Below are 27372 nucleotides of genomic sequence, written 5' to 3'. Positions count from 1 at the left end.
TCTCAAATACCTTCTTGATGCTCAGAGTACCTGCTGTTGGATAGTCAGTCAGTCTGATTCCTGTGGGTTTTTCCATTGCAGGAATTTTCCCACTACTTTTCTACCTACAGGGACAGATGGGTGGGGCCTCTCTTTATGCTATTTTATAAGGACAACACCTATTTTTAAGGGTTTTTGGCTTGTTGTTTTTTTAATTTCAGGACCAGGGGAGACATTATGTTGGGCAACCCCAAACCCCAAACTGTTGACCAGTTCACTGAAGAAATATGGGAAATTGCTTGAGTTTACAGTGTTCTAGTTACATGGTTGGAGAAAACAGTTTAGTGTATAAAAATCAGCAACATGTCATCTGTGGACGCAAGTACTGACTCAAAATCAGTTCTATCCTTATGGTCCTTTCATTATATTAGGAGATACCAGAAAATTAAATTGCAGAGAAAGAAAGTAGTAATATCCAAAACTTTTGCTAGTATGGTGAACCCCTAAGGATTCTAAGAACCTTAAGGAACTCTTCTTAGAATCATGGTTTTGAGTGCATAGAATTAAGTACTGCATAGAATAACAATTATTATTGAAATGCATTTATCAAAATAGAAACAAAGTTCTCAGATCCCAGGTTAAGAACTTCTAAATCAGGAAGAATTTCTGTTAAAAAAAATGGCATCTGAACAGATCCTCCCAGAAAGCCACAAATTACAAGAAGTGAATTCTAGGCTGTCCATACAAATCCTAGATGCCTGAGATAGACTGCTTAATTGAGGAAATAATTCCAGTTTTGCTGGAGTGTTGAATGTGTGAAGCAGAGCAATCTAAAACTAATCTGGAAAGTTGAAGGAGAGCATAAGTCCAAGGGAATTTAAATATTATTAAGTTATCGAATAAGTTTAATGCTTAATAAATTTAATATTTTAATGATTATAAATAATATAAGTGTAATACTTTAGGAGTTTGTGTTTTTCTCTAGAGACAGGAAGAAAACAACAAAAAAATCACCACTTCCTAATTTTAAGTCTACTGTTAAGCCCACCATAAGTCTGATTTTCCCTTTTTAATATATATTTTTTAATATTTACTAATTATGTGTAAAGACTTATAACATCCATTTTTGAAAATTTTTGAGTTCCAAATCCTCTCCCTTCTTCTCATTCCTCCCCTTTCCTTGAGAAGGCAATTTTATATTGATTATACATGTGAAGTCATGCAAAACATTTCTATATTAGCCAAGTTATAAAGAAAATTGAGCCCCCACCCAAAAAAAAGAAAAGTTTTTTTACATGTAAAAACATAACATCCTTCATTCAGTCTTCATTCAGGATTCATCAGTATTTTCTCTTTAGTTAAGTAGCATTTTTCATCAGATATCCTTTGGAATCATTATACTATAATTTTAAAACTAAATAACTTCTGTGACTTTAAATCATGTTGTAAGTGTAGTCGAGTGAACACGCAAATATCTATTCAGTGTCTCCAGGAACTGTGCTAAGAGTGGGGATACAAAGAAATGATAATAATTATAATAATAATAAAATGTCCCTGTTTTCAATAAACACATGATCCCATCAGGGAGACAATGGGCAAACAGCTTTGTGCAAACGGGGTATATGTAAGATATGTGGGAAATAATCTCAGGGAAGGTTCGAACATAAGGGAAGGAAGTCCTTCCTTGGCTTCCTTGGCTCATGAAATAAATATCTTGCCAGATTGTAAATTACCAAGGCATCTAGCCAACTATTAATGACTCCCATTCCATGACTTATCTTTAGACTGTTCATCTTCTGCCTGTAGTTAATTAACTTACCTTTTTTTCCTAATTTAATTTAAAAATGCTCTGATACCTAATCATAGAAATGCAAATTAAGACAACTCTAAGATACCACTACACACCTGTCAGTTTGGCTAAGATGACAGGAAAAAATAATGATGATTGTTGGAGGGGATGCGGGAAAACTGGGACATTGATGCATTGTTGGTGGAGTTGTGAACGAATCCAACCATTTTGGACTGTAGTTTGGAACTATGCTCAAGAAGTTCTCAAACTGTGCATCCCCTTTGATCCAGCAGTGTTACTACTGGGCTTATATCCCAAAGAGATCATAAAGAAGGGAAAGGGACCTGTATGTGCACGAATGTTTGTGGCAGCCCTCTTTGTAGTGGCTAGAAACTGGAAACTGAGTGGATGCCCATCAGTTGGAGAATGGCTGAATAAATTATGGTATATGACTATTATGGAATATTATTATTCTGTAAGAAATGACCAACAGGATGATTTCAGAAAGGCCTGGAGAGACTTACACGAACTGATGCTGAGTGAAATGAGCAGGACCAGGAGATCATTATATACTTCAACAACAATACTATATGATGACCAGTTCTTATGGACCTGGCCATCCTCAGCAATGAGATCAACCAAATCATTTCCAGTGGAGCAGTAATGTACTGAACCAGCTACTAAGAACTCTTGGGAGATGACTAAAAACCGTTACATTGAATTCCCAATCCCTATATTTATGCCCACCTGCATTTTGGATTTCTTTCACAGGCTAATTGTACAATATTTCAGAGATTCTTTTTGTACAGCAAAATAACAGTTTGGTCATGTATACTTATTGCGTATCTAATTTATATTTTAATATATTCAATATATTTTAATATATTCAACATCTACTGGTCATCCTGCCATCTGGGGAAGGAGGTGGGGGGGGGGGGGTTAAGAGGTTTGGCAATTGGCAATTGTTAATGCTGTAAAGTTACCCATACATATAACCTGTAAATAAAAGGCTATTAAAAAAAAAGACAAAAAAAAATGTTCTGATACCAATTTGATTTTAAATCAATATGAGCCTGACTGAAGTAGAGTCTTTTATATGTTGGAACTCCCAAATGTACATTCTTTGTGCATATTCAAGGAAATGAGAATGATTCAACATTCACTTGAAAACAACTATGTGTATGTGTGTGTACATATATATGCACATATGTATATAGTATGTGTGTGCCTGTATGTGTATACAATTTTCCACTCTAGTGTTACATGAGTGCATTAAAATTGTACAGAGGGAACTCACTTCTGCACATGGGTGAAGGGAGACATAGAGTGAGCTGTCTCGGTTAAGCAAATAAATGAGGATGGAAGACGATGAGATAATAATGTTGCATCATACCAGGTAGCTCATTTATTTGGACAAGTGTGGTTCAGATTTAATTATTTATGGTAATATTTGAAGCATCCCCGTAAATGTGTAATACACTTGGGAAAGCGAGGTAATGTCATACATCATCCCAGTTATCTTGATTGAACTGCTGTGGACTAGACCAGCACCATTTCTGTGGGCTTAGGACAGAACAGGTAAAAATTAAAAAGACTGGGATCTCTGTCTCAGGCAGTTTAGTGACTTCAGTTTTCAAGTAACAAACATCTTTTTAAAATTGACATAACATTTCATTAACGACACATCTACAGGTCTCCAGTAGTGGGGGTTTTCCGTCATGCTGTTCACAAAACCATTCAGTAGTTGACACATCCATCACTTATGAAAAGAAATTTAATGTGAAATTTTAACACTTATTAAAAGTAATTAATTTAAAAAATTAAGTGACTTCTATGTGCAATGCACAGGACGACTAGGTGGCGCCATAGTGCCTGCAATATAATGTGGTGGATACAGTGTATATAGTGCTGGTGCTGGAGTCTACAACACTCATCTTTCTGAGTTCAAATGTGACCTTAAACACTTACTAGCTGTGTGACCCTGGGCAAGTCATTTAACTTTATTTACTCATCTCTAAAGTGAACTGGAGAAGAAAATAACAAACCAGTCCAGTATCTTTGACAAGAAAACTCCAACTAGAGCCATGAAGTATTGGATACAATTGAAACAACTCGACAGTAACACTTGCCATACACTGTTACAATAATGGTTGATTGTTGCATAACACCTTAAGATTTGCACTGCACTTTACCAACATCTTATTTGATTCTCAGCTATAGCCCTGTAAGGCACGGTGTGTCATACCCATTTTATGGATGGCAAAAATCGAGGCTCAGACCCATAGAGCAACATGACTGATTCTGGGTAATGTGCTTTTTTTGATGAAGGTCTCTCCTGACTGAATCATGGTTCGATTCATTAAAACATCCTGTTGTGTGGAGTTCATCTGGTCTTTTTCCCATTTAGGTACTTTTAGACTCTTCCAGATTAGTAAAACTCGTGTCTAGGGCAGTAACAAACATCAATGACTGTTTTATGTGATAATTTTCTATACCATGAGACAAAGACAATTATTCTCTAATCCTTTAAATGGTTGATTAACATATTATCCCTACATCATTGCCACAGACTGCCTACTCTTCACAGTTACAAAGATAATACAATATCAGTGCATTAGCAGATATCACAGGTTATTGGTTTTGTTTACTTTTGGATTCTCCAGAATATTTTACTAGTGAAAAGTGTGTGTGTGTGTGTGTGTGTGTGTGTGTGTGTGTGTGTGTGATGAGGAGAGGAGAAGGAGAAGAGATTTCCTGAATTACCGATCATTTCCTCTTCAGACACTAATCCATTCCAGTACAATTTAACAGATGTTTATTAAGCACATGCTATATGCACAATATTACATTAGGTTCTGGAGATTCAAAGAAAAAAAATGAAAGGCAGTCCCTCATCTTAAGGAATTTACAGTCTCTGGGGCATAGAGGGAGAAGAGAAAATGATACAACATGTAAAGACCAAGAATCAGAAAGATTCATCTTCCTAAGTTCAAATCCAGCCTCAGACACTTAATAATTGTGTGATCCTGAGCAAGTCACTACCCAACATTTGCCTCCATTTCCTTCATCTAGAAAATAAGCAGGAGAAGGAAATGGCAAGCTACTTTCATATCTCTGCCAAGAAAACCCCAAATGAGGTCACAAAAGGGTTGGACAGGATGGAACAATAATGACAACATGTGTGATCATTTGAAGGAGGAGAAAATGCGAACAATTGGGGAAAGAAATGTCTGGCTTCCTCTGGGAGCGAAAATCTGAATTGAGCTATGAAGTGAGTTAGGGATCCCAAGAAGTAGAGGTTATATTAAGAATTCCTTTTAAAATACAGAGGTTAGGAAAAGAATATCTAATAAGGTTCTTTCTTCTTCATGATTCCTATGTCATTGTTAAGGTTAATATTAAGATTAAGATTAATTCTTCTGATCAATCCCATTTGGGTTTTCTATTTCTTAAAAGCAACCGTGCAATAAGCACTTCTCAGATACTCAGGTATTCGCTTGGAATAATGAAAAAAGCTCTGAATTTTGAATCAAAGACTCTTTCCCTTGTTGGCCATGTTACCTTGCAGAAGTCTGTTAATTTCTCTCATCTCTAAAGTGACATGATTATAGCAGATGACCTCTAATGTGCCTTATGAATCTAACATTCTGTGATCTGGAATTGTCCCATTTTGTGGATTACCAAATCATCAAGAATTTGGGTTTTTTGGGAAGTTTCATTTCAATTCACACAGAACTGTAGTTTGGGACTATAAAGATGACAAAGCAACTGTCCTTCCCTCAAGGAGATTTGTCTTATAGTAGAAAAAGAGTGTTGTGCAGATAAGGAAATAGATATAGATAGATATAATAAAATCTCCTTTAAATTCGAGGGGGGGAGAGGGGAAGGGATGAAGTAACCTAAGCCTAAGTGAAGACCTCACTGATAGTATATGTCACTGAAGAGGGGTTAAAGGAAAAGATGCTTAACAACTCGCAAAAATTGGGGCTGACATTCAGTTATGGACACTGTGCATTTGTTTTTTAAACAACCAGAGTAAAAAGCTTTTAGAGAAGTGATTATTATAGCACTGGAAGACATAGGAAATGTAGAACTGATCACCAACAACAAAGTCATTTATCCCTAACAAATTTAGTAATTTTAGAGAGAACATGAGGACCATTCTAAGAGTCTAAATCTCGACAAACTAATCCCCCTTCCAATATTTCAAAGCTATTATTTTATTGTTTTAGTTTGAAATAGTGGTTAAATGTTGTCTTAAGACAATTTATATTTTCATATAAATCAACCCTTTCTCAGATGGAGTAATTTTCTCCCCTCTCAAGACTGATGAATAATCCCCTTTCATTTAAACAACCCTTCATATGTAGCATTCAGAAATTCAAATTAAGTTTCCTTTCTATGCAGCATGCATGAAAATCAAGTAATGGCAGAACATGTACATTTTAGTCATATTATTTCCTTTCCCCCACCCCAACACTTTGTTTAATGCTTAAATTGCTTTTCTCCAACTACAATTGCTACAATATCTCTTTCAAGCCCATGCGCTTAAAGGGGGTTACTCACAAAATCTGTCAACTTAAAGTTATATTATCAGTTTGAGTGGTGTAGTTTTCTTGGCTCGTCCTTTTCATTTTCTTCACACAGGGCAGCCTTTCTGTGAATTTCCTACATAAGAATATGTATATCAGGGGATCCATGCAGATGTTGGTCGTGGCCAAGAAGAGAGTAGCTTCCTTAGCCAGGAAGAGCTGGTTCTGCAGGGCACAGTCAGTCTTGTTGTTGGTCTGGCTCTGAGTATAGGGGACCCTTGCGAAATGGAAAGGGGCGAAGCATACAAAGAATACGGCCACGACAATGAAGACTTTGCCTTCTAGATTTTTGTTGGTTTTGGCATCTTTACTTTGGGATTTTCTGAAAGACTCGTATACCTTCTTGGCAATCACCACATAAAACAGAAACATTAGGAAAAAAACAGTCCAGAAGATAAACTGACACACATAATTGACTGTCTTGTGCCATATAATGCCCCAGGGACCTTTTAGGGCAGTACACTTTTTTACTGATTGTGGTGTGGCTTCCTTGTTAGATAAGATCATGTTGGGCAAAGAGAGAAAGAATAAGAAGAGCCAGACCACTGTGGAAAGGATTTGGGCAAAAATGGGCTTCTGCACGCAGAATTTTCCAAAGGGTCGAATGATCTTGAGGAAGCGGTCAAAAGCAATGAGTCCAAGTAAGATGATACCAATGTACATTGTCTCGTAAAAGATCACTGCTGAGAAACGGCAGACAAAAGCTCGGATTTGCCAGGGTCCGATGTTTGCATCCGAGAGAATCTTGAAAGGGAGCATCAACGTCATTATCAAATCTGCCATCAGAGTGTTTTTAAGGTAGACTACGAAAGTGGATGAGCTGGGAATCTTAAAGAAAACCCATAACGCCATACTATTTAGTAATATCCCTGCAAAGAACACAGTGGTGTAAAGGACTGGGAAGATCAAGTGAGTAATCCGATTATCTCTAGGACAGAGGTCAGTAGAATTGAGGGATCCATTGGTGAGTTGAAGGAACGTGGCATTCATGGTTCCCTGTGTCAGCTATAGAAACAGAATGGAAAAGAAGTTCCTGATTTCAAAAGTCTGATATCCACTTCAGAATGTTCTTTACTGAAAGTTTACCGCTTTGCGGTTGAAAGAACCAAACATGCAAATAAGCACTTCTCAGACACTCAGCATAGGGGGAGAATTTGGGGAGCCAGTGACTTATATGTATTCACCTAATAGTTAGGCAGCAAAGATAGCCAAGTTCATAGAGATAGAACAAGCCATTCTAGTATTCACATTTAAATTGTAACTTTTAAATTAAAAAAAATAAATAAATCCTTTCCATACTCATCAGTGTTGGATGTCAATATGATCCATTTATAAGAAATGGGAGAATCCCTATTCTCCCAAAGATATTTATTAAGAGAGAGAAATCCATGTAGGTTCCTCTAAAGGAACTATATTTATTATATATTATTACTGCATGTGGATTGCAGAATGTTAATTTCATAACTTTTTTACTTAAAGCATGTTATATACTTAGTAATAAACAGTCAAAATTGCAAAGCAAGTTTATAAAAAGTAATCACCTTTCTTGAAGGAGAGTTGCTTGGCTATGTCATCACAAGGCAGCAGTGGTTTCTTCAGGGAGAGGAATGAAATGTGAGAAAAATGACTTAGTCTGCTTTCTTATACCGGGTTTCCTTCCTCATTTGCACCCATATGTGGCTTTGTCACTAGGTCTGTTTAAGTTTTGTTTTTTTTTTAAACACAATTTTGGATAATTTAAAGAAGAATTATGCATATTTCTCACGTGCTGCCATTTATCCCAAGAAGTCATTGATTTTATGGTCATTTTGCTGTCATGGAATAACTTATTAGAAAGTTTATCTTTGATGCTTAGAGAGGCACTGAGCCTGACGAGTTCAAATTTGGCCTGAAATATTCACTTAACCCTGTTTGGCTCAGTTTCCTCATCTGTAAAATGAACTGAAGAAGGAAATGGCAAACCATTCTACTATCTCTGCCAAGAAAACCTCAAATGGTATCACAAAGAGTTGGAAATAACTAAAAATGACTGAAATCACTCAATGACCACAACTGATTCAACTCACATTTGGGACCAACAAAGGAGAGTATTTGAACGGTTTTTAAATGTAGCATCACAAGTCTGAATTCTTTTTTTTTTTTTAATAAAATTTTCATTTTTCCCAGTAACATGCAAAAAACCAACTTTTTTTTTTAAATTATACATGTACATTCATTTTTTCCTTATGAATCATGCTGGGGAAAAAAATCAGAAGAAAAGGGAAAAAATATGCTATTTCCCCCCCTTTTTTTCTTCCTTGCGTATTTTTTCCTTGATTTACATTCTCTTTCTCTGTACGCTCTTTGTCTCTCTCCCTCTTATCTGTCTCCCCCTCTTTTCCCTCTGTCTCTGTCTCTCTCTCTTTGTGTGTGTGAGGCAAGTGGGGTTAAGTAACTTGCCAGAGTCACAGCTTATAAGCATTGAGTGTCCAGCTTTGAACTCACATCCTCCTGATTTCAGTGCTTGTACTCTGTCCAGTATGCCATCTAGTTGACCAAACCTGAGTTCTTTAAGAACTTTAAGTACTTCCCCAGTCTGATCCTAATTCTTATATCACTTCTCCCATATTATCTCAATACATTTTATTTATGACCAATTCTGTGCATGAACAGAGCTGGAGGAAAGAGGGTATCTCCCTGACAGGGTTCCCTTCAAATTTACATTATTTAATCTCAAGTAGGCCTTCACCTATCTCTAAGGCAGTTCTGTTATTCTTCCCTGATTAATTCATGTTTTCAATTTTCATAGCATCTGCTTTCTCCTCAGCCCTCCCATGGCAACTCCCTACCACCTCATGTTCTCAGGTGAGGACTTCACTAAATACCTAAGTAAACACACACAAATAATAACAACAACTGAGACCACTGATCAATAGCTCCTGCTTACTCCGTCCCCCATCTCATATGTTATTCATAGATATTCCCGCATGTTTTCCTTCTTCACTTGGATTTCATATAAAGAGATCACATTTTGTCTAGGTGTAGTTGTTCTTAGTCATTCCAGCCATATCCCACTCATTACCAAGAATTCTTGGTAAAGATACTGAAGTGGTTTGCAATTTCCTTCTCTGGTTCATTTTACAGATCAAGAAACTGAAGCAAACAGGGTTAAGTGACTTACCCAGAATTACACAGCTAAATTTCTGACACCAAAGTTGAATTCGGGAAGAATAAGGCTTCCTGACTCCAGGTCCAGCATTCTGCTCACTGGGCCATGGAGCTGCCCTTGGTTCTTTGGCAAATGATTCTTCACTACCCTCTCCCTTCTCTCTTGTCTCTTCCACTTTCCTACTCGTTATTTCTTTGCTGCCAACAAATTTCCCCTATCCCTCAATAATCTTTGCCTTGATTTTACGATCCCTGTCAGCTATCATCTCTATTTCTCCTCTGCTTAGCAGTTAAGTTCCTTAAAAAACAAAACAAAACAAAACAAAACAAAACAAAACAAAAAAAACTTCTTACATTTCTCAATGGCCAAATCTAAAGATCTTTGCTCAACCTTCTTGACAATGTCGATTACCTTCTCATCCTGGATTCTCTTTCTTATCTAGGTTTTCATGGCTCTGTTCTCTCCTGGTTCTTCTGCTGTCTCACAGTTTCCTTTGTCTCCTTTGCTGGCTCATTAACTGGGGGCATCTCCAAAAGCTCTCTCTTGGACTCTTTTTGTCATATACTGTCTACCCAAATGGCCTTATCAGCTTCATTGGTTCAATTATCATTTCTATCTAAGTGACTCTAAAAATCTGTATATCTTCTCTTAATCTCTCTACAATCACGTATCTCTAAATGCCTTTTGATCATTTCAGATTGGATGTTCCATAAACATCTTAAGTTCAACATCCCAAATATTTCAATAATTCAAAACTTTTCCCTTTTCTAAACTTCCCTAATTACTGTTGGTGGTATCACTATCTTCCAGCCACTCCCCTTTCTCTTCCTTGCTCAGCCTCACATCTTAATCTCATTCTTGACTCCTCACCATTATTCACTTCATATATCCACTCCATAGTAAAGTCTTATTTCTCCCATGAATAATTAGGTCACTCAAACTTTACAATACCCCTTCAATTTGGTCCTTTCTGTCCATTCACACAGCTATCCTGTTGGTATAAACCCTGTTGTTTTAATAGTATTTTAACTGATTTTTAACCTCACCTAAATTGTTTCAGTACTATTTTAACTAGCTTCCTTGCCTCATCTCTCCTCCCTCCAATCCATTCTGAAAGAGTTCTATAGAGCTCAGGCTGACCATATCGCCTCCCTGCTCCACAAACTGTATTGACTGTATGATATACCATCCCCTGGCATTCCAAATTCTTCCATTTCCAAACTTCTTACACTTTATTCCTATTCCTGTTCTTTTCTTACCATATTCTTTTGTTTGATTGTTCCATGATGCGCCATCTCCTACCTCCATTACTTTGTCTTTTTTTCCTCTCATCCCTGCTCCTTAAGTTCCTTAGCCTAGTTTCAAGATTCCATTCAAAATCCCCTCTATAGTCTCAGTCTCAATTGCTAATGACTTTTCTTTCAGGTTACCTGAACCAATTTATGCACATGTCGTCTCCTTACTATCCCTCAAGTTTCTAGTGCTTTATCAACGTGTCTGTCACATAATAGGCATTTAATAAATCTTGTTGACTGATTACATTTTATTATGCTGAGAACTGAAAGTTCTCTTTCACGTTCCTATGAATTCTTATGCTCTGCTTTCATTATTCAATCACTATTTGTAAGGAGTATAAGACTACCAGGGTCCTCTTAGCCTATGGCAACTTTAATTTTGTGAGAATTTGCCCTCATATATGATCAAGCTTCCAAAAGCTAGCTGGCACTGTATCCTAGACCAGAAAGGCTATTAGGGAGCTCTTGTGAGAAAAGAGTAAGTTTCTATGCAGAGTAAAAGGGAAGGAGAAGTAAGTGGGTCTCTTTAGGGAAGTATGAGACCGCTTAATCTGATTCATTGGGTATATCTTTTTTTTTCCCCCATTGTGTATTTCTTGAAAGCACATTTCAGCAGTAGCATGAGAGAGCAAAGGAACCATGATGAACTGGTGCCTGGTAGTTCGAGAAGAATATCTGGGTTTGATTCAGCATTGTTTCAGGGACCATCTAAGAATTTTCAGAGTGAGATTTTAGTATTTCATAGGCTACTTAGATCTTGCTAAAACAAAAACAAAAATAAACTATGTTCAGCAGGATGAGTCATAGAAATGGTGTAGGTGAATGTCTAGATCACCTTCAAAGGATTGTATTATGTTGGACAGTTTTTGGCCTCAAGAAATTAGATTTTAAAAAAAAAAAAGGTTTGGGACTTAAAAACAAGGTTATATGGCATGACCTCTTAAGCTTTTTGTCCATTTTTTATGAAATATGGAATAAAATTCTATCTTGCTCTGAAGGTGGTAATTAAGCAGGTAAATAACTAGTATTGTAAACTACCTAATTCCAGTTATACATCCCAGTTTATTGTTGAATGGCTATAATTTCTTTCACTGTTCTTACAGGAAATCCGGTTGAAAATGCTTTCATAATTTAGAGGGAAAAAAAAAAAAACAAGCGGGGAAATCACATTTCAGTTACATTTCAAAATGCTGTAGGATGAGAAATGGGCCTTCAAAAGAGGAACTAATTCAAGACTGGTTATCTACAATAGTTTTAACTTTTAAATATATGGGGATAACTTTTCAAGTAAAGGCATACTCAAAGTATTTCTTAGCCAGTTGAGCAATAAATTGGTCTCTTTGATTTGATTTAAATGAGGGAGGTATCTGGGCAAAGTCAGCAACCTTACCTTCTCCTCTAGAGGCATCTGGGTCCAGTGGCCAGATATAGATCAGGATAACTGGAATTGCATCCACTGGGAAAACTTGGCCTTTTTAAACCAAAGTCTTTAAGAGGTGTCAGTTTGACTGAGACCATATCCATTCAGGGATTAAGGCTAGGTAGAAATTGGGGCAAAGAATAGCCGCTTTTATCTTAGTCCAAAAAAGAAAATAAATAAATCCATGAAGGGTTTCTCGCCAAAACAGAAATGATTGCTATTTATGTTCACTTTTGAGTCAGTCAGGACCCAAACAATGACAAATTGGGGGTTGACCTACTGGGTTAACAAGGAAAGACTTCTTATGAGAGACAGAAGCTGATGTGAGCTTTGAAAGCTTAATTACAAGGATTCTAAGAGTTTAAGGAGGAGGGAATAGGTTTAAACACGAGGGAATAGTCTATGGAATACTTGTATATGCAAGTGGAGGATCAAGATCATGGAGTCCAGATGGACCAGAACATAGATGTCATGAATGAAATAGAGCCAAAAAGTTGATCAAGGACAAAGACCTTGCTAAGAAATATGCTTGATCCAGTAAGTATCCCTTAAATGTTTGAGAATAGACATCATCTGACAAGTGTCTTTAGGAATTATTTTGACAGCTCTGTAGGGGTTGAATTGGAGAGAGCTGAGATTGGAAGCATGTAGGTCAATTGTAAAGCAGTTATGCGATCTGTGGGAGCAGAGCATCTGCAGGAGGGTGGTGACTGAATGGAGATAATGAATGGATACAAAAATCTTTGATTCATTGTGGAGGCTGGTGAAATGGAGAAGTAGAAAGACATTCTGAACCTGCCTGACTGAGGATGTGGGCTTCAACAGTAGTAGGGAATTAACTAAAGATAAGAGCTTAATACTCCCTGAAGCAAGTGAGCCAATTTTCGTTTTTTGTTCTTTTCTTCAGCCAAATTCACAACCCCCCTTGAAATCTATCCATGAACGCCAGTGTTTTGGGGTGGGGGAGTTGTAAAGAATCTGTGCACCCCAAGATAAAATTACTTCTAATTCAAGGCCTGCAAAAATAACTGAAGATGTGATTGGAGTTGTTTGCCCCATTTTCTTAGGGTGAGGGTCAGGATTACTTCTTAAAAGGAATAAACAAAAATCTTTATTTAGATATTCAAAATGAAACTGCTAACCAGAGGTGTCAAAATCACAAACCCATATCACATGGCCCACAAAATCCTAGAGTGTTTGCCAATCAGATTAAAATGTAATTGGGAAATGTTTAACAGAGTAAATAAATAATACAGCAGAGATCATGTTTATTTGTGGTTTTCTAAATCAATGTGTGGCCCACAGGGATCTGTTTCTATTTGAATTTGACACAGCTATCAGTTAAACAAACCACTGTCAGATCTGCTGCTGGCACCAGAATAGGCTTCTGAGGAGACACCTGTTCTGCCATTTTACCCAATAACGTTTTCACCTTGGGAAGTTCAAGGATATTTCTGACTTCTGTTGAGTCAGATTTTCCCATGGATTTAAAGTATAAATATCTTTAAATATATGGGCTCATTATATTATTTATTATGAACCTAAAAGGAAAAAAACAACAACTTTCATTTATGTTTGGAAAATAGGATGCCCAGTTCTTCTTGCTTGTTGTCTTATTTGAGAATTTGACTTAATTCATCATCAGCCATGAGTTTTTTACCTTTGGAACTCTTGAGAGTTGTCACTGATAAATATTATTATTTCAAAAATAAAGATACCAGTGAGAAGTGATTAACAGTTTAATGTAAATCAATCCTGTTACATACCTGGCTTGTAAATAAAATATTTTTCAGTTCTTACAAGAAATAAAAGATAATCTTATCTCTGAATTTCCCTTTGACCATTTTTAATTAAACTTGTATTTTTCTTAATATCTTTTATTCTGACACCACCTAGATTTTTTACTTGATCCTTCCCCCACTTAATAGTTATGTGTCTAGAAAACTCCATATATCTGTATTGTTTTATTTTTAATCAAAGCTTTTTTTTCTTTCATAAGAAAAGTCATTCAAAATGATTTTTCATGGTATGGTTTGTACATTTTGATTTACTATGAAATTATTATAATTATTTGGGTTGACTGATATTTTATCAGGCCCTTTCCTTCCCAGATTATTAGCCATATAAAATCCTAATTTAGATTTCAGAATTGAAATCTCAAGAGCATCTGGAAAGTATAAAAGGTGACATAAATGGTGCCATATTGGCACTTGTACCAAAGTTAAAACAGGAAAGATAACCCATTGTTGTATTAGTCTAGTAAACTGATTTGGTTTTTCCATATTTAGTACTTAATAAACAAATGTTTATTGAGTTGAATTTTTTGAAAATATCATTTTCAGAAGTTACCCAATCATATTTATGTTTTTAAACAGTCTTTAAGGATTATACATTATGGTGAAACAACCAGTAAGATAAATGTAGAGACACATTCAAAGATCTGAGGTTTCAGCTGTACGGGCATCCCCTCCACCTCGGCAGTGTCCACCTAGGAGACTTTCTACCTCTCTTCCTTAGTTACTATTCTCAAAAAAAAAATCACATCACAATTTTTGACCTTCTTTGAGCTCAGCTGGATTGGTCTTTGCAGCAGAGACAACAGGCTCTTAGAAGATCTTTTCCATCTTCTTGTAAAATCTGCCAGAGATTGTGTCCCCATGGGATTATTATTTGATTCTTCCACATCATCCCCATGCCTTGATGAAAGTGCTCTTGGAAAGGAGCACTTTAGTGTACCCATATGTATTTAAACGAAATGTTTTTGAAATTAGAAAAAATTGTAGAACAAATTCATGTGTAATTTTAACTACTATTTTATCATTTGCAGTTAAGCCTGCTCTACCTGTGAGTTACTTTGCATAATAGTATGTAAATAAGGAGCTAATGATGACAATTATCATTAAACAGTTAACATTCTTTATGGTGGCTTGGTGCTTCCGCATAGCCACATTAGATGGAAAAATATCCACTAAATCGAACATTTCCTGGAAATGAGTCATTTTCCCTAAGCATCATTAACAGTATTTTATCCCATAAATACAGTCAGAATTATAAGCTAAACATTTTCAGTTTCAGAGTACTTTGTACTTTCCTGAATTGTTTTAATGACTGAATGTCAATGTACTTGAAACACCTGCTTTCCTTTTCTATGCTCCCATTAAGTGAAGGATACATTCTATAGAAATTTAGACATTTACTTAATGTTGATTTATAAAGATAAAATAAAATTCATTTTCATTTTGCTACACCAGTCAGGTTAATGATGTTCATAGTTCAGTAACAGGATATGTACTCTGACCTTTGTTGCTCATTTACAACAACAAAAGTACTTAAACATTTAGGTCAGTTATTGAGTTAGGAATTAATACCTTAGCATATGTAAGTTTTGTTAAGTAATAATTATTGTTTCGAAGGTGGAGCATTCCTTTTCTGTTAATAAAGGAACCTTATCAATAAAAAATCTTAGTAGGTAGCAGATACTCTAGCTAATTCTCTATATAATCTTGGAAAAACTGTCTCCTATACTCTATGACTTTGTTATATGGTAGTGTGTTACATACCTTTTCATTAGGTAACTTTCCTATATATTAACAATAGTATAGAATACTGAAAGAGGTCATAGCTGAAGCTTAATAAAATATTTTGTTGGCTTTTTCTAAACACTTCTTTGTTTCAGTAAGTTTGGCCATCAGCTCACTTCTCAGTAAGCTGTAATACTTTTATTTATATAGTGCTTTCTTCAACCAAGAGTAATGGGAATGTTTTTTTCAATGCCTCTTTATTCTATAATGGGATCTCTTCTGATGGGCTGCTATCATTTTGCCCTTTGTTTCTGATTTCCTGGGGTGAGAACATTGTAGGAGCATTTCTGTGTTTCAACATGCCCATCAAGGAATTCCTAAAGGATTTACAGAGATAAAAATATATGAATGGATCTAAGCATGCATTTAAGGAAGTCAGCCACAGTGTGCTCTCTTTTACATAAAATAAGGTATTCTCAGCAGTACAGTCAAAAACATCTCTTGTTTGGCTGAGGGTGTAGGGAATTCTGGCAAAATGAAAGGGCACAAAACAAATGAAAAACACAGCGATGACAATAAACACTTTGACATTTACCTTTTTCTTAGGTGCTTTCCCTACCCCCCTGGTCCTTACATAGGATCGATAGAGCTCTTTTGTGATCAGTGTGTAGCATACAATTATGATAAGCAAATTGATCCAGAAAATGACTTGGCAGATGTAGTTGACAATTTCATGCCATACTAGGCCAAACTCTGACTTCAGGAAAGCACATTTCTTCACATTCAAGTGCATTGGTTTCTTGTTGGTTAAGATCATGTTTGGCAAGGACAGGAAGAACATGAATATCCAAATCACAGCGGACAGAATCTTGGCGCCAAGTAGGTTGCTGAGGTTGGATGTTTTAAATGGCCGGGTAGTTTTCTGGTAACGGTCGATGGTGATCAGACCAAGGAAAGAGATGCTGATATACATCGTGAAGTAGAAGATGACAGAGGTGACCTGGCACACAAATGCCCTCAGTGGCCCTGCTCCCAGCTTTGCATCGCTGAGGATTTTGAAAGGGAAAGTCAGTATCATGAGCAGGTCAGATATGACGGTGTTCTTGAGGAAGATGATGAAGTTGGATTTGCTGGGGATTTGGAAGAAAATTCCCATAGCTAGACTGTTCATGATGATTCCGACAACAAACAAGACCGTGTAGAGCAGAGGAAAAAGAACTTGGGTGATTTTGTAATCTCTGGTACAGAGACTGTTATTTCCAGTTCCATTGGTAAAGTTGTAGAGATCACTCATTTCCCCCTTCGTACCTTTGGGAAAAAACGTATTAATATTTTATGTATTATTATATTATAATCATTACTATAATAATTATTATATTATTATATAATGTATAATTATATGTTACACATAATATAATTATAGATATTTGCATATTTATACATAATAAATTAGATTACAGTATTATAGTGTATTATATTCAATATATAACATAAATATACTGATGTAAATTATTTTTATGTAAATGATATAGCAAACTTCATGAATGTGATTTTGCTTATAATTCTTGCCTTTAGTAGAAATATTTTAGCTTTAAAATTGCCTCTATTTGGATTTGGACTATCTTCCTATCTTTTCATTGTCACTCCTCATTATTGACAAAAGTGATAAGGTAAGTTTGCGGTGACTGAGTTCTTGATTTTGTTATACAAGGTGATAGTTTGAGAGAAAGACTTTTAGGTAGGGTTGGTGGAGATTGCCTTTTGTTTCCTTTGTAATGATGATTGCAGGTGCAGAGTCCCTATTTTAGAAAAGGGTTTCTTAAACTTTTCCCACTTGTAATCCCTTTTTGCCCCCAAAATCTTTATATGACCCCAGGTATATTGGTATTAAAAGAGATTTACAAATCAAACATTTACTGATAATGAACATAATTTCATGACCCCCACATTGAGTTAAGTGAACCCCCGTAGGGAGGTTTTAAGAAGCTTTGCTATAGAGAAAAGTTATTTGAACTGGGATCATCTTAATCATTTTTCCTCAAATTCTGAGTTTCTTGAGGTACATTTTCTTCAATACCATTGATCACATTTTAAATTCAAAAACAGGTAAATGATGAGATTATAAAGGGGAATGGAACATGTTTGTTTTGGAAACTATATTCTAGAGAATTTTCCCCGTTTGTACAATACTTTGTTGTACCTCATCTTGTAGCAAAGTGCTTTCCAAATACGGTTTTCGGGATTATGTTCTCTAGACCTGTGATTTCATTTCTCTAAGAAGTTTCTGTTGAGAAATCACCCAGATTCCCAACTGCTCAATGATTTGTAGTTCTAAATACTTACCTGGGATACCATAAGGTTAAGTGCCCCAGCTTCTCACAACTAATATGTGTCAAAGGATTTGAAGCCAGGTCAACCTGACTGTCTGAAGCTTGATATGCTTCCCCCCCCCCTTTTTTTCCCCCCTTCAATATGTCTATTGTAGAGAGCTTTAGGGAAAAAATTTTTGAAAAGAATCATTTGGATGTGTAATCCAGTACCCTAGAATTGACATACAAATGAAATTCTTCTTTTGCATAAAAAACAAATCAAGCTCACCTTTTTATAATAGCTTTGTTTATTGATAAATTTCCTCTATCAGGTATTGTTCTCACACTTACTATTGATTGAAGTGATCATTAAATCTTCAAAAGCAGTGGGATTGAATATAATCTCTAGCACGAGACTGGGTCACAGTCAGCATGTCAGTGAACACCAGCATATATCCAAGGTCAGAACTCCTCACCAGTGTTTTCAGAAGGAAAGGAATTTTTAGACCACAATTTCCAAAAGACCCTCATCATGAAGGGGAACTGCATTCTGGACACTGAAGAAATCTTATAAGCTTTAAACCATTGGGGTTGAGTCTGTAATTTTATTGCATAGGGAACTACCTGGAAAGGAAACTACGTCCAGCAGTGTAGTTCAGCATCTTCTACAACTTAGTTATCTTGAACAGCACTCCTCAAACCTTCTTGTTCTCAGTTCCCTTTCCAGTTTTAAACATCAGGAAGGATCTTAAAGAGCTTTTGTATGTATGGTTTATATCTATCTGAATTTATTGCATTAGAAATTGCTTACTAATTTTTAAAACATTTTTGGTTCTCTTAAATATAACAAGAGTAATAATAAACATACTATATATCTTAACCTAAACAGCACGTTTTCATTTTTTTTAATTGCTGTCCAAAGGGGGGGAAAAAATTAGTGTGTTGATTCTTGTAGATCTTAAGACAAGATAACTTGATTCTGACATTTACTTCTGCATTCAATTTGTTGCAAGATGTTGTTGTGGTTGAAGAAAACACGAAGATAAGCCTGTCTCATACAATTACATAGTTGGAAAAGGTGGGAGTATTTTAGTAAGTACATAATATCTTTATATTATTGTAAAAATGATATTTCACCTCATGGACCCCTTCAGATACTTCCTATAAGTCCTCGAACCACATTTTGAAATCTGTCTGTCTAGAACACTGAGAGCATCAGAGTCAGTCAGCTGGTATGGCAAAACTTGTACCAGTGGTGTGATACTCTATCCACTAGGCCTGGCGCTGATACCCTCAAAGCACCTATCTATTTATCAGGTAGTGACATATTGGGAAGTTGTATATTAAGAGTGGTTCCTAATGATTATGATGGTGGATTTTATCTTTGTCCACCACGTGAACCTGACATTTTGAAATATAGAGAATTGACACTTTTTTTTTAGTATTAATAATAGAGAATTTAAAATCATTCTTATGTCACCTTAAGCCTAGTTTAGATTTATAAAATTAATCCAATTACGTCTACTATAGATCAGGAATTGTTCTCAGACTTTGGGAATATAGCAATCAATTCCTTATTAAAAAAAGATAAACATAGGTAGAGCAAGTATAACTGGCTCTGTATCCAGGGGTGTTATTTACATTTCTATGCAATCCTGATAGCAGAGGTTTAAACAATTTATCTTACTTATAACGATTCCAAATTTTTAAAAATACATTAAAAATATTGTCATTAAACCACTTTAATATTTTGATGCTTCAATCTCAGCCATTTTTCTGATGTTAAAATCAGCCTTCATTCCATTTACCAAAAAACTCTTGAAGACTTCCTTTAATACCACGGAAGAAATACCCTACAAATTTGTATTATCTACTAAAATCACTTCTTTGTGTATGTATATTATGTCACTCTCAGGTGTGCTATAAAATAGCATATAGATACACTTGAATATGTATAATATCATAGTTACACTTGAATACATATTATATCTTTATATGTGTTTTATATCATGAAAGCTCTTCTAAAGCTTTCTATATAATATAATCATTAGATACATTTGAATACATATTATATTTTTATATGTGTTTATATCATGAAAGCTATTCTAAAGCTTTCTGTATATTATAGTCATTAGATATACTTGAATACATATTATATCTTTATATGTGTTTTATTTTATATCATGAAAGCTATTCTAAAGCATATTTTATTTCTAAATAGAAAGTTACTCCTTCTGGAAAAGAATTCTAAAGCATCTCATGCTATTCTAAAGCAAATTTTATTTTGACAATATGCATATTGCTATATACTTCTAAATAGTTACTCACTGTGGAAGAGAGTTCTGAAGGATCTCAGTTTATTCAGTCACTGGATATTAATCCTGCTTGGAGAGAAGCATTTGCTCTTTTGCTTTTTATTTTTTCTTCTTCCTTTTTTTTTTTTTTTTTTTTTTTTTAAAGATGACAAAGCTTGTTCAGGATACAGATGGCTTCATCAGTCTGATTTTGAGTGTTCTAGAGAAAAGGAGATGAACTTAGAGTCCGAGATTACCTTTAAAACCAATTGTGCACAAGTCACACTAAGGCTTTGACCGTCCACTGGACTGTTTGTCCCACTTCTGCTTTTATTTCCTGGGGAAAGGAGGGGGTTGGCGGGTGAATGGGGAGGGAGGGAGGTGAGAGGTCATCATTGAAAAAGCCATTTGAATTCTACAAGCCTTTTACAGAGACACTTTGTCTGGTTGGTTCTTCTTGTATTTAAACTCTTCTGACTGTATTTTTTTTTTCAGTTTGAAAATAAATAAAGCCCATTTCTTTTAGTTTGTGGCCTTGACTCTTTGAGATGATTATTTAACTGAAAGTGATGAAATTGTGTTCAAACACTGTGTGATGCATTACCTTGTGGCACATAATGATATTAACTCAGCATTATGAGTGCTTTTGAGGGATGTCTTTTACCTTTGGTTTGAGGCCTGGCGGCTAATGTCATTACCCCGAAGCAGTGTTGCATGAACTCCTTTATAAGCGGAACAGTTTCCCCACATTATAGCATATCAGACGGTCCAATCGCATTAGGAAAGAAAGCCTTTTCTATCATTACTGTGCTTATTATATAAAGAGCCTTTCTCTAGTTTTCTGGAATAGAATTTAACCATGAACACAGCATGTAGTTATTTCTTTTTGTTTATAAGTAGCATAATTTGGTGGAGTGAGACAAGGAGTCCATGTTGGGGTAAGGATAGTTTGATTTGTTTATAGAACCTTAAATCTAGAGCCAGAAGAGATCTCAGAAGCGTTCTGATTCAAACCACTTATTTTGTAGATGAAGAAACAGACCCAGAGAATATATGACTTATCCAAAGTCTCATAAGCAGTAAGCCCTATCATTTGGGAATATTCCATATTTATTAAGTGCTTATTAGTGCATTAATAGGAATTAAATATTTACTTCAATATTTTTTAAAGGAAAGATGAGATAATTTGAAGAAAACCATTTAAATTAAAATGAATTTCTTAACATCACAAAGTCTAATTTGAGAAAGTTATTTTCCAGTGCTGAAGGCAGAAAAGAATTGCAGCAAACCCCTCCCTCCCAAAAAAGTTGGAGCAAAGCAATGGTGGCTTTTGTATTAGAAATGGATTCTTTTAAAATTTGTGTCTGTGTGTATGTTGGATGTCTTACTGTAAAACTCTTAGGATATTCTGTTAATATTAGGCAAATGCTATTTATTCTTATGCCTTTTGGAGTCACATGAGATAAGAAAGAATTCAGACCATATTAAGTCAGTATCTTTAGTTACATAATGACTCAGTTTTGTGGTTATTCTCCAGAGGAATACATTTTGCACAAATATACAGGCACACAAAAAACACCCTGCAAGTAGTTGTCTATTTGCTCTTTCCCACCAATAATGCCACTAAATGTGATTTGGATTGTTGGCTCTGAATTGGATATTTTTGGGAAAGATGCTGTTAGTGCTATCCATGCTTCATCATCTGCAAAATTCCCCACAATGTGGACTGTCATATTGGGGCTGACAAATAAACTCTGTACACAGCAAGCATAATTTCCTGGATTTGGAATCAGAAGGACCAGCTCTCAGTTCCTGGCTCTGTTTCCCGTGTGATCCAGAACTCTTGACTTTATGAACCTCATTTTCCACACCTGTAAAATGAAATGGTTAGAGAAGATGCTTCCTTATGTACTTTCTAGTTCTGATTCCCAGATCCTATGGTTGCTTACAGATAGAACTTTATTTCCCAGTTCCGAGTTTGATTAGATGACCCTAAGGAAGTCTGAGTCTTAGTAACCCCTCCTCTCCAATCAGATGAGAATAAATTTACCTTAAAGAGCAATTGCTTAATCCAGATGAAAGACAGTACACAAAAGAAAGTCATTTTAATTTCAACGGGCTCAATTTGCCAAAATGAAGTTGAGGTCTCAATCCCTTATCGAAGTAATCAGTTAGATTTTTTTATATTTTTTCATTATTTTCTTTCCATTTTTAAAATTTTTTTCCAATTTTCCAGTTTCCTTCGTTAAAAAAAATTTTTTTTAGTTCCAAATATTCAACTCTTCTTCCTTGCTTTTCCTCTTCCTAAAATGGTAAGCAGTTTGCTATAGTTTATATATGTGCAATCGTATAAGATATATCAAACTTTGTATATTGGAAATTTGGTTGGTTGGAGAACCTTTCCAAATTCTTACCTGAATATGTGAAAATAGTTAATCGAGTAAAATAACAGCAAATAGGACAGTGCATATGTCATCTATATCAGAGCTTCTTAAACTGTGGGTCATGAACCCAATGGGGTTGTGCACCTGAATGTGGGATTCATGAAATTATGATTTATGTTTGATTTGTATGCCTATTTCCTATACCTATGTACTCAGCCATGTAAGAATTTCTCAAGGGAAAAAAGTTTCAGAAGTGTTCATCTTATACTAGAATTTAGTTAATTTAGTCTTTTGGACAGCCACAAATCAATAACTTGTAACTGCCTATGGGATTCTCAAAAATAGTTTTTCTTCTAAAAACAAAAACAAAACACTTGCATCATATTTGAGAATGCTCAGTGAGAAACAAAACGATAAACTACATTATCATTATTTTTGGAGGAAAGGAGAAAGGGATTCTAGCTCGATCACTGTCTCGTCTCTAGTTAGAACTGAATTCTACATGGCTACAGGATTTCAGTTTCAAGTCTGCTTGTGAAAATAACTACCAAGCCAAAGAAAGGAACAGTCTTTCCACTAGGGCACCTGACACTTTCTAATAAACAGAATATCTTTTTTAGCCACATTAAAAAAAATTATTTTCAGTTTTTCGTTGAACTCATTTGCTTCTATGTCCAGTGAAATTGACTAGAATACTGAATATAAGCCTCTTCCTCTGTCATTTGGGGAAAATTCACCTTATTTGAGATTGCTGCTAGCCTAGGAATTTAGTTACTAAGTAGATAGGGACTTCTCCCTAGTGACTGATACCTAAAATCCTGCCAATTTTCCAGTGATGTAATATTTCCCATAAGAATCACAGATTGTCTCAATGGTCAGAGTGCTGGTCTAAGTTAAGAAATCCGAGTCTGCCTTCAACCATTTATATGACTGAGTGTCACTGGCCCTTCTTAGAGAGAGTTGAGAGTTATGAAAGTCTCTGACTTAGAAACTCTGAGGTCATGGACAACTGACTTAACTGAGTGTGCTCCTCAGCAAAATAGCAATGATCATATGTGTAGTATTTCCCTGTGGGCAGCGAGGTCACACACTCAATAGAACATCAAGAAGCTCTGAGTTCTAGAAATTTAACTAATTTTGTGACCCTGAGCAATTCACTTAATTCTGTCTGCCTCAATTTTCTTATTTGAGCTGGAAAATGAAATGGCAAATTGCTCCAGTATCTTTGCCAAGAAAACCCCAAAAGGGATCACTAAAAGTTGGACATGGCTGAAAAGATTCAACAATAATCACAATAACAGTATTCCCTCTTATTTTGAAGTTCAAAGAAAGTTTAAATAAATTCATATCACTATATGTAAATATATAAATGTCAGTTATTATAATGAATCCATCTGTAATCTTCCCAGGAAAGTGTGACTGGGGCCAACTTGGATTATTTTTTTATACCTCTTTACTATGATGACCTTTCTTCGACACTAGTACTTAATTCATTCTTTCCATCCCACAGTTAAATATATATGAATGTGTGTCTATATCTTATGTGTTATGTGCTTGGTGGACAAAATGTATTGATTAGGTCATAAGTCCCTATCTACTTAAGTAACTAAATAATACTATATATTATATATATAAAATATAGATTATACTATAAATTTTTAGTACTATCTTAGGAACCAATTATTTAACTCAGATTTTCTCATTGAAACTACCAATTGGTGCTTGGTTAATTTCTGCAAAATAAGGGAACTAATAGTTTTGGAACTAATAGGGAACTCATTAGTTCCCTAAGAAGGGTACTAATAGAAGGGAACATATCTATTTGATTCAGATTCTGGTTCTCTACTGACTATATGCAAAGCACTTTCTAGGCACTTGATATGAAAAATAAAATAAGGCACAGTCCTTTTCCTCTAAGGGATTATGAAAAGATTCTGATCTTTTTTATCAGAAATCGAGATAGGATCGTTAAACCTGTCTTGTATTTCTGAAGCATCTTGTCTGCAGGCAAAAGGGTTGCTCTAAACAATCTCTTGATACTCATCTTAACCCATTGGTCCATAATATTTTTTTTCCCATTAGAAAGATATTTCCCAACATGATCATAAAGACATGTGCATTTAAACAGCTAGTATACATGTATAACCACAAAAAAAGAGACAATTTAAAAAAAGATATAATTTCAAACACAATATCCTCTTATTGAAAAGATGTTATAAAAATAAACTTGTATAGTTTTTATTTAATTCCTATATTTTGTGGGTATTTTGAGGAATAGTTGAAATTATCCAATCATTATTACTAATATTAAAGCTAAATATTAAGTTTGTTTTAAATGTCAACAAACAAAAGTAGCAAACTGAAAATATTATGAATATGGTGATGAGGGGAGTACGTGGTGGAAGGTAAGGTTTATCCAAGTCTCTAATTAACTACTCTAATTCTAGTTAACTAATAATTTTGTAGGTCAGAGTCTTCTCCAAATTGTAGCTTATATATATCCCTGATATGTTTTATATCTTAGCAGTTAGCCACATGATACGTTTCTCTCACTAATAAAGGTATTTTTGTTAAATGCTAGTGTTTATAAAATACTATCAATTCTCCCATAAGCCAAGCATTTAAATAACGGTAGGAAGAGAAGACCTTTTTTGAAATTTTTAGCACCTGTAGGAGAGAAAAATGTATTAGTAAGATGCTTGTGAAGGGATTGGGGCAATATATATATATGATAACTGTCAGATTTCCCAAAGTATAAGTTGCCATTGTTCCCCACAAGTGCCATACCTAATTACCCTTCCAGTCATTGCCCTCCATTCCAGCCATTTTGTGAGTAGCTGATTCTCCACTTTAGTTATTCATCAGCAATGACTATTTTAAGCATCTCTGGATGTTTTTGCTTCTTACAGCTTCCACTGACTTGTTCCAATTCTTTCAGCTACTTCCACCCTATTTTGGTTATTATTTATAAGCTCTTCCCCATTAGGAATCTTCCCTTTTTACAAATGTTTCATCCTGCTCTGTCAAATTTTTCTTTTCCTTTTGTTGTCTTATTGTTAACTTGACCTATTATTAGTAGATTATTAGCGCATTCTTCTATAAAATTAAGAACATCAGAATAAATGAATTTGAAACTGTGAATCTGTATTTTATCCAACTTATTAATGTGAATAATGAAGTGGTCATTCATATTTGAGCGGAATATTTCCAGTAAGCTAGAACCATTACCATATTCTACATAATTATAACTTTGAACAGGGTGAATTCAGATTTACATGACGACTTTGGAGGATTCATTATTCTGCAATTCCATGATTCTGTTTGTTTCTGGCCCCTTTTGAACTTCTGCTCTCTTCTGTTTTAAAAATAAATTATTCAAATTGAATTTTTTTGTAATTTTTTCATCACTATGATTACCCTCATTCCCTCTTAGAAATCAAACGCATACACACAAAAGCCCTATTTTTGTATCTAGTAAGTATAATTATTAACAGTAAGTTTAAGAAAGCTACCCATTATCCATTTCCAAAAATGTATGTCACAACAATAGCTAACATTTAACTCTCATTTGATCCTCACAACAATTTGGAATGTAGATACTAATATTAGTTTTAATAGACCCATTTTAAAAGACAGGTCACATATTTTAAAAATGTGTCTGAGGCAGAATTAGGCTGACTACATATCTAATAATCATTTCATTGTGCCTAACTGCCTTCATTTATGCATTTGTGGATCTGTGGTCTTCTTTAATTGTGAAAAGTGCTTTCCTCTTTCCCACTTTTTTTTACCCCAAAAATTCCCTTGTGATTTTGCATAGTTCTCTAATGTAACCCTCTATTTTCTTTCTCTCCCTCTCTCTCTCCCTCTCCCTCTCCCTCTCCCTCTCCCTCTCCCTCTCCCTCTCTCCATTTTTTCCCTTCAAGTCTTCCATTAGACATTCATTCTAGTTAGGATTTTTCACATTTGTGGCTAAGGTAACTACTTCCTCAACTGGGAAGTGATTGAGATACACTATGGCAATTTGACTTTATCGCAGCATTTTGTCTCTTCTGTGCAAAGTATTACCTATTACATTGGCTAGGAAATTCTGAGAGATGTTACAAATACTGTATTAGATCTTAGTAAATATTAATTGAAATAGTAGAAAAAATTAGATAAAGCTCCTTTGAAAGCTGAAATTTGAAAACAAAAATGCTTCTTTGTAGATAACTTTAAAAAATAGATTTATATTGGAGAATTAATAGCATATATTTCCCATAAATTCATTTAAAAATAAATTTTTGTATGTTTTCTGGAGGTGAAATACAATGAATGATTACTCTGTATGTTTTGGCTTCATATTTGAATTATTTATCATAGAATAATAAAGTGATAGGAAATGTGGGTTGTTTTCTTCTTGGTAAAGAAAGATAATTAAAATATGGAGTAGTAGTAAGTATGGAGTTTGGGATATGAATTTAATTACTTGATCATTTAGAGGGTTGTGGCTATGGAAATATCTTTGGGTTGTCAAAATAATGATCTGGAAGAGATCAATTGTGGGGCTGTTTCAATAGTATCATATACTATTTTGCCTTAGAGAGAAAGGCATCATAATCCAGTGGAAGTAATCCTGAAGTTGGAGTTAATTCAGAGCTT

At 35.1% G+C, this 27372-nt stretch overlaps 3 protein-coding genes across 17 annotated transcripts in view; 1 reads left to right on the top strand and 2 right to left on the bottom strand.

The window, feature by feature from the left end:
- MED12L (mediator complex subunit 12L) overlaps positions 1 to 27372 on the top strand; it is a 370226-nt gene that overhangs the window by 250245 nt on the left and 92609 nt on the right. The gene's annotated exons all lie outside the window — the stretch shown is intronic.
- On the bottom strand, positions 4838 to 8049 carry P2RY13 (purinergic receptor P2Y13). Its single transcript, XM_012546495.3, has 2 exons — positions 7902 to 8049; positions 4838 to 7365 (listed from the first exon to the last, which is right to left on the bottom strand). Exon 2 carries the CDS (start codon positions 7348 to 7350, stop codon positions 6343 to 6345), a length of 1008 nt encoding a protein of 335 aa, XP_012401949.1. The 5' UTR covers positions 7351 to 7365; positions 7902 to 8049; the 3' UTR covers positions 4838 to 6342.
- The window catches only part of P2RY12 (purinergic receptor P2Y12), a 60184-nt gene continuing 46761 nt past the window's right edge, over positions 13950 to 27372 (bottom strand). For both annotated transcript variants that reach the window (XM_023500744.2, XM_023500745.2), the window contains exons 2-3: positions 20382 to 20567; positions 13950 to 17052 (exon numbers count right to left, since the gene is read on the bottom strand). In XM_023500744.2, the coding sequence (XP_023356512.1) occupies positions 16007 to 17038 (1032 nt within the window). In that variant the 5' untranslated portion in view covers positions 17039 to 17052; positions 20382 to 20567 and the 3' untranslated portion in view covers positions 13950 to 16006. The remainder of the gene's footprint in view (positions 17053 to 20381; positions 20568 to 27372) is intronic.

This window comes from Sarcophilus harrisii, chromosome 3, assembly GCF_902635505.1.
Source record: "Sarcophilus harrisii chromosome 3, mSarHar1.11, whole genome shotgun sequence".
In the NCBI taxonomy this organism is placed as follows: domain Eukaryota; kingdom Metazoa; phylum Chordata; class Mammalia; order Dasyuromorphia; family Dasyuridae; genus Sarcophilus; species Sarcophilus harrisii.
Note: the sequence above shows the minus strand (reverse complement) of the source record. Positions and strands in the feature narration are given on the sequence as shown.